Source organism: Hordeum vulgare, chromosome 2H (genome assembly GCF_904849725.1).
Source record: "Hordeum vulgare subsp. vulgare chromosome 2H, MorexV3_pseudomolecules_assembly, whole genome shotgun sequence".
Lineage (NCBI taxonomy): Eukaryota > Viridiplantae > Streptophyta > Magnoliopsida > Poales > Poaceae > Hordeum > Hordeum vulgare.
This window is the reverse complement of record NC_058519.1, coordinates 436,248,455-436,256,659: the sequence shown is the minus strand read 5'-3', so window position 1 is coordinate 436,256,659 and position 8,205 is coordinate 436,248,455. Positions and strand designations below refer to the sequence as shown.

Genomic DNA, 8,205 nt, shown 5'->3' with positions numbered 1-8,205 from the left:
TTCGGTAGAAAAATACCCCGAAAATAGAAGTTCTTCGAACGCTGTGAAAACCTAGTATGATTTTTTCTGGAATATTTGAAAAATACTAGGATAAAGAGTCTGTCTGGGGGCCACACCAGTGGGCCACAAGCCCTAGGTGCGCGGGCACCCCCCGGGCCGCGCCACCCAGGCTTGTGGGACCCACAGGCACCCCCTCAACTCATTCTTGCTCACATCTGCTTCCCCTACCTCCAGAAAAAATCATTTCGTAGCTCAAACCCGTGTTCTTGCTCCTCTTGCTGGGATTTTCGATCTCTTTGCTCAAATCACCGACCTCCGAACTGTTTTGGCGATATTACTCCTAGGTAAGTGACTCCTCCATTGGTCCAATCTTCATGCAGGCAGGTACACTATTATGCCCTCAGACATCTACGCATATTGGGGCTTGGCCCAACCACAGGTGCCCGTGCCCGAGCCGCTAGTCGAGTACCAGACGCCAGTTTATCAGTGGGAGCCAGAGGAGCTCACACAGCAGTGGCATCCACAGTCCACTCCGGAGTACCCAGGAGCTGGTTATTTCCCTCCCTGGGAGTAGACCAACTTAGGCCAAAAGCCTAAGCTTGGGGGAGTACGTGTTCTCACCAACTTTACATTCTTGCTTATGCTTTCACTTTGTTAGCCGGTGTTCACACTTTGCCACTGTATCATCCATGCTAGTTTATTTTCTTTTTCTCGTTTTCTTTTCGTGTGTCTGTCTAGTTTGAGAAAACCCAAAAAGATTTTCTTTTTCTTCTTTTGCTTGTTGGGAGCTTTCCCGTGTAAATAGTTTTCTTTTTCTTTGGGTCAAGGTAGAAGATATTGGTTACAATGTTTAGTGGCTCTTGCATGCATACTTGTTTAGCTTTCAAAGAGCCATATTACTTTGTCTTCTCCTTTGTGTCGACCTGCAGATTCCACCGTAGTCCCATGCACGAGCACGCTTATTATTGTTCACATCATTCGGTCATGCAAGTGAAAGGCAATAATGACGATATATGATGAAGTGACTGAGCCTGGAAAAGCTGGTATGAACTTGATCTATTTTGTTTTTGTAAATATGACTAGCTCATCATGCCTGATTGCAGCTTTGTTGTGAGAGAAACATGTTTGCAATGACAACTTAGAGATCATAGTTGCTTATGCCATGGTTACTTAGCTAGGAGCTTATAACGGTTTTTCTTGGATGCCAACATGAATGTTGAGATGACTATGATGTAGTATGATAGGATGGTATCCTCCTTTGAATGTTTCAAGTGGCTTGACTTGGCGCATGTTCACACATGTAGTTGAAACAAAATCAACATAGCCTCTATGATGTTCATGTTCATGGTGATTTATGTCCTACTCATGCTTGCACTCAATGTTAGTTAATCTCTACGCATTTTGATGACTGTTGTCGCTCTCTAGTTGGTCGCTTGCCAGTCTTTTGCTAGCCTTCACTTGTACTAAACGGGAATACTACTTGTGCATCCACTTCCATAAACCCAAAGTTGTTCCATATGAGTCCACCATACCTGCCTATGTGCGGTATCTACCTGCCGTTCCAAGTAAATTTGCATGTGCCACTCTCTAAACCTTCAAGAAATAATCTGTTTTGCATGCCCGAACCGCTCATGTGGTGACAGGGGGCTTTTTGTATCTTCCATGCTAGGCATGTTATCCTTGATATGTGTTTATTCACTATCATTCACGAGAAAGGGGCCGGTAATTGGAATTCCCAGTTCCATACTCAAATCGAAAAGATAATTGCAAACAAAACTCCCCCAGGATTGATGTTGGTTTGGACGGTACCCGAGGATTCGGCTAGACGTGGAGTGTGATTGATTGGTGGTGGGGGAGTCAAAACTTTACTTTTCAGTTTGGGAACCGCCTATAGCATGTGTAGCGTGGAAGATGTTCAGAACTCTTAGTCATTGCGTTGACAATGAAAGCATGCCACCCAAAATTATTATCTCTGTTTTCAAAGCTTGAGCTCTGGCACCTTTGCAAATCACTGCTTCCCTCTGCAAAGGGGCTGTCTATTTATGTTCCTGTTGAGTCATCCTCCTCTTACAAAAGCACCAATTAGAGAGCACCTATGTCATTTTTATGCTTTGCATTTAACTGTGTTGAGTGTGACTATGACTGGATCTTCATTGCCATGAATTACAATGTTTAGTCAGCCCTTGGACTTTTAAGGTGCTCTGCATTTATGTTTTGCGGTCTCAGAAAGAGCTAGCGAGATACCATCTATTCGTACTGCTTCATGTTGTTTTGATTGAAGTGTTGACATTTGAGGCTTGTTATTATTTGCTCGCTAGTTGATTATGCCATTGATATGAGTTTACCGTGAGACCTAGATGTTATTTCCTTATGTGGTTTGCTTGTGATGTTGCTGAAATTCTGGTTGTGAGTTAGACATAGTTGCAACAACAAGATCAAACAGAGTTTTTCAAAGTTCTTCTTTTGTCTCTCTCAGTTTGTCAACTGAGTTGCTTGAGGACAAGCAAGGCTTTAAGCTTGGGGGAGTTGATACGTCTCCGTCGTATCTACTTTTCCGAACTCTTTTGCCCTTGTTTTGGACTCTAATTTGCATGATTTGAATGGAACTAACCAGGACTGACGCTGTTTTCAGCAGAATTGCCATGGTGTTGTTTTTGTGCAGAAATGAAAGTTCTCTAAACGTCCTAAAAATTTACGAAGATTTTTTCTGGAATAAAAGAAAAATATCTGCGCAAAGATCCACCGGAGGGGGCGTGCTAGTGGGCCACATGCCCACAGGCCGCGACCACCCCCTATGGCCGCGCCGTGAGGGCTTGTGGGGCCCACGTTGCACCACCACTCCCAATCTCATCTCTATATCTTCCGTTTCGCCTGGAAAAAAAATCAGAGAGAAGGTTTCATCGCGTTTTGCGATACGGAGGCGCTGCCACATCCTGTTCTTCATCTGGAGGGTAGATCTCGAGTCCATTTCGGGCTCCGGAGAGGGGAAATCGTCGCCATCGTCATCATCAACCTTTCTCCATCGACAATTCCATGATGATCTTCATCGTTTGTGAGTAATCTCATTGTAGGCTTGCTGGATGGTGATGAGTTGGATGAGATCTATCATGTAATCGAGTTAGTTCTTGATGTGGATTGATCAATAGTATCCACTATGTTCTAGATTATTGTTGCTACTACTTGGCTATGCTTAATGCTTGTCACTAGGGCCCGAGTGCCATGATTTCAGAGATGAACCTATTATGTTGTCGCCAATATATGTGTGTTTCAGATCCTATCTTGCAAGTTGTAGTCACCTACTATGTGTTATGACCCGGCAACCCCGGAGTGACAATAGCCGGAACCACTCCCGGAGATGACCATAGTATGAGGAGTTCATGTATTCACCGCGTGTTAATGCGTTGGTCCGGTTCTTTATTAAAAGGAGAACCTTAATATCCCGTAGTTTCCATTAGGACCCCGCTGCCACGGGAGGGATGGAAAATAGATGTCATGCAAGTTCTTTTCCCTAAGCACGTATGACTACATACGAAATACATGCCTACATTAGATTGATGAACGGGAGCTAGCACTACAAGAAATAAGGTGAATTATGACTCCCTATAATGGTCATTGATTCGTCAGTGTTATTGTTTATTGACCTTTTCTTGACCAAATTTACAAGGTAAACAGTTGGCCGTCAAGAATGAACAAACTTGACCTTTCTAAAATTTTGGTCATAGATCTCTATTGATCAAAATTTTGGTTTGGTCATTACATATTTGTGTCAGCCACGTAGGATCTGACGTGGCTGTGCTGACATGGCATTGCTAGTGACCAAATGAAATCATCATAAATTTCACAGCCCAATTCAATAATCTAGTCTACATGGGCCTCCCCCAATACTATTTTATTATTAAAAATGTATAAATTGTTTAGGCTGATGCATTATTTTACCAAAAGCTTCTCTCAAGATAGACCCATTAAAAAACAAGTACATAAGAATAAAATATTGCAAATTAGTTGTATATATTTCATTTCAGTAACACATCACATGAATTACAATAAATTATCCATCGACTCCTATACACATAAAGGTTCAAGGTCCAACAAGTGCACAACAAAATAGTTCTACAAGTGCAGGTGCACAGCAAAAGGGCCTAACAAGTGCATAATCACACATCAACATAGTTCGACAAAGATTGGAGGAGAAGCACAAGTTTTTGTTGATCACACATAACATCAATGATAAACGAAGCTTCTTGTTCCCTCCTCCCGTCTTGTCCTCTACTTCTTCTGGGTGCTTCAGATCATCCTGGTAATTCAAATAATCAAACATAAGAAAGCATACAACTTCTCTCAATGAAGGTACGGATAAAATACATGTGAATCTTTTTTTATTCTAATCTTTACGTCTCTGAATAATTATCTATTCTAATCTTTACGTCTCTGAATAATTGTCTATTCTGCTTCTAATCACCATGATGTCAAAAATGCGTGCACCTGGTACAGAATATTATAATGTAGCATATAAGTTTGCATTTATTGCACAAGAAAGAAGACATACGGAGATACAACCTGATGGTATGAAATATGCATTAAAGATAACAGGTCATGTCATACATGCTACACCAGATTATGTATGCTTACAAACAAGAGGTTCATGTTCTCAGAATTGATCCAATTCATCTATTTTTAGGAGTTAATATATCTCATAGTCGTGGATGAAATAATGTTGACAGTAAATTACTCTTATTGACTACTAATGGTGTTGTGCTATGGGTATTTAGTAGTAATCAATTACCATTGCAATTTCGATGTAGCTTCCATGTCTTCTCTCCTCCAAACGTAACTTCTTCGGAGGTCCACCATGCTGCGCTCGCCGGCTGCTAGCGGCAGCCCCTAGTACGGTGTCCTCCAGGCGGCGGCCCAGCCCCAGTCCGACCGCCTCGGCCTACAGCTCAGAAACATGGTAATTTGCAGGCCATAAGGGATCATGCCGTCGAGCGCATAAAGCCTGCTCACAAGATTTTACAGTATGAATTATTTACATGTTGTTCAAATAATTTATAGTATGCTAAATCAAACAGAATTTACAGTACAAATGACTTTATTGAGTTGGGTATCGGAGTTCCAAAGTTTCTACATGTGAGAAATTAATGGTGCCGAATGGGAAAAGTGAATTATTTGTATTAAGGACAGTACTATGAAACCAATAATTTCCGTGTCACGGTTTAGTGTGAATATATGTTATGATTTTATCCCCAAACAAACTTGATTCAGATTACCTTCTGGCATCTTTACAGCACGCATAATGCAAATACTCCAAATGTCTAATACTACAAGAGTGTGCAGACAACTCCCAAGTTCTAACTGAAGCAGATTAGCAGTAGTTGCAGAATACAACATTTTCAGTAAAATAGTATCATTGCACAAGCTGATCATGTCAACGCAGCAAATAATATGGGCCAGTAGGATAGAAACTAGGAAGTTGGCACCTAGTAAAACTGAATTATTTGTATCAAGGATAGTACTATGAAATAATTTCTGTGTCAGGGTATAGTGTGAATATGTCATGATTTTATCCCCAAACAAACTAGATCCAGATTACCTTCTAGCATCTTTACATCAGGAATAATGCAGATACCAACTATTTCCATTCAACTCCTTCTACTTATGTTTAATACTACAAGAGTCTAGACAACTCCCAATTTTTAACTCAAGATTAGCATCAGGTTGCAAAATACAGTACAATAGTTTCAGTAAAACTGTTCTTCAGACAGTTTTCCAGCACAAGCTGATACTGTCAATGCAGCAAATGAGGTATGGACTAGTTGGAACTAGGAAGTTGGCAATGGCGCGTCTCACCTGGCGCCCCAGCCATGACGACGATGATGTCGAGGGTCTCGAGGCTGTGGGGCAAGTCGACGACCAGTGGGGTAAGCCGCCCGTGCATACCTGCTCGGACACACATGACGAGGTTGGAGACATCCATGGCGACACCCAGCCGGTTGGCCAGCTCCTTCCTCAGGTGGTATGCGGACCTGCCCCTGAGTACTAGTGATGCCCAGGCGAAGCGGGCATTGGACTCCTCGGCGCCCTCCTGCTCGCACTGTATCACCCTCCACGGCAACACGAAGGCAAGGCTTCTAGGAAGGCGGAGCTGCAGTTCCAAAGAACCATCAAATACGAAGCCCTGCGTGTTCATGTGTGGGTGAGTTGATCTACTTTTTTGTTTCAGCTGTTCTATCAATTAATTCAAAGTAAAAAATATATTGTAGCCACTCCCTTGATGCGTATTTAAGTGTGGAGTAGAATCTTGACATTGCATGTACTTCATATAATCTATATTAAGATATGACAACAGTACTTTGTCTTTTCTCTCAACTCTTGTCTTTTTACTCATTATAGCACTGGTTCAATTTAATGTCGATCTTACTCATAGCTTTCTTTGTTGTTTGCCTCAAATTATTGACACTCACGCATGCAGGTGTTTGATAAACAACCTCTAAGAATACCATGATAAAACAAGATGGTGAGTGTTCTTGATGAACCCTTCTTTTTCATGCAGTTAATAAATAAAGCTCGCCTATGAACTATCAGAGCACCTTCATTTCCCACCATAATTAAAAATGAGAATTTTGTGCCCAGGTTCTGAAATTTTCTCGAGTAAGCATGCCTTCTACAATAAGAAGGAAATATCAGCTATTATACATGTAGTTTTTCATCAGCAGAAACTTTTCGCATGCTATTTGATAAAGAGCGCACTTTGGATGGATATTATCATGTTTGGTAAGATTTAATTATATGTGATTATGTGAAACATCTAGGTCACATGCCTTGCACTATGTGTAGAGCAGCTAAATGGGAACAAATGAAACATGCTACCTTCTGTTCAAGAACAAAAAGGGAACAAATGGCATACAACACTCCCATCCTAACAGCCAGTTAACCTATGTATGCACCAGGAATTACAAGACCAAGTTAACCTATGTATGCACCAAGGATTACAAGACCAACTGAATTCTACACTTTCAGACACCACTCTCCTCCCAACAGTGAACAGCCTCAGAAACACGACACAAATTCAGCTCACCTGGATGGGGAATAGGTGGGTAATTCCACGCTTCTCGAGGGTGGCGACGAGCTGGGCGGGGAGCTCGGGCCTGGAAATGGCGAGATCATCCTTGTCCCCCTCCACGGCGGCGGGCCCCTCCAGGTCGCTCCCGTATCCGTCCTCATCCTCGTCGTCGCTGCCGGCGCCAAGCCCGAGGCGCTTGAAGGCATGCTCACTGAGCATGGAGTTTGGCGACGCGATGGCCGCGGCGGCGCCCGCCCAACTGCGGCTGAGCGCCTAGCAGCGGAAGGCGGCGCGGAGCCGGAGCGCGGGCGCGGGCACGAGGCCGCTGCTGGGGCTGGAGAGGGAGAGGGACGGGAGCGTGATGCGGGGCTAGGTGAGATCCGCAGCTGGCTACGCGTAGGAGGTGGCCGCCGGATCTCGCCGGAATAATGTGAGCGGCGGCGTCGGCGGCTAACCTAGGGTGCGGGACACCAGAGAGGAAACGTGGGTGTGGGGGAGAGTTTGATGGGAGGAGATACGGTTTGGGTAGTTGGGTACGGGTGGGTATTTTCCTTTTTCTTTCTCGTTTTTTTCTTCTTTTTTGTGGATAGATGGTTGGATGGATGTGGGATGGAGAGATGGATGGATGGATGGACGCCACGTCATTGATCCGAGTGACAACTAATTTCACCAATAAAAATAGAGCACATGTAATTATTATTTTCCTTTTGTTTTTCTTCTAATTTTTTACATGAAAAATTCAGAAAAATGAACTTTTATTCTACACAGGGGTGCATATTCTAATGGCAAACAATGTTTCAAAAGAGTGTTCTCATTTCCATTGCATGAAAATTTCGTTTTTCATTTTTGTGGTCTTGTCGATATCTATACATTCCAACCTGTCAACGTACTTATACTTTGTGGCCTTGTCGATACCAATACAAGACACGTAGGCGAAATTTTCGAGTTGTCTGCCCAGTCACCTCTAGTGAAGCCTATGACCTTTTTAATTCTGTCATGGAGGACCTACAATACGGGTATAAATAGAGCTACACATGCCAGTGACCATTTTGTGCAATGAGATTATGACCTTCTTGATAGATATGGTCAAAAATTTCTAGGGTTTGGACCCTCTAAGACACCTCATGACCTTTTTGTAAATTTTA

General features: G+C 42.9%; 1 protein-coding gene across 1 annotated transcript; it reads right to left on the bottom strand.

Annotated features, from left to right (window-relative positions):
• Window positions 1–4,206: 4,206 nt before the first annotated feature.
• Window positions 4,207–7,344, bottom strand: LOC123430209 (DEAD-box ATP-dependent RNA helicase 3-like). Its single transcript, XM_045114097.1, has 4 exons — window positions 7,076–7,344; window positions 5,938–6,175; window positions 4,784–4,933; window positions 4,207–4,294 (listed from the first exon to the last, which is right to left on the bottom strand). Exons 1-3 carry the CDS (start codon window positions 7,277–7,279, stop codon window positions 4,869–4,871), a joined length of 507 nt encoding a protein of 168 aa, XP_044970032.1. The 5' UTR covers window positions 7,280–7,344; the 3' UTR covers window positions 4,207–4,294; window positions 4,784–4,868.
• Between the last annotated feature and the right edge of the window lie 861 nt (window positions 7,345–8,205).

Excerpts from the sequence above, each read along its gene's own strand:
- LOC123430209 (XM_045114097.1), bottom strand. The coding sequence starts at position 7,279 with ATGCTCAGTGAGCATGCCTTCAAGCGCCTCGGGCTTGGCGCCGGCAGC. Across the intron at positions 6,176-7,075 it reads CCCACCTATTCCCCATCCAG|GGCTTCGTATTTGATGGTTC; the intron begins GTGAGCTGAATT and ends ATGAACACGCAG. Across the intron at positions 4,934-5,937 it reads CGTCATGTGTGTCCGAGCAG|GCCGAGGCGGTCGGACTGGG; the intron begins GTATGCACGGGC and ends TCTGAGCTGTAG.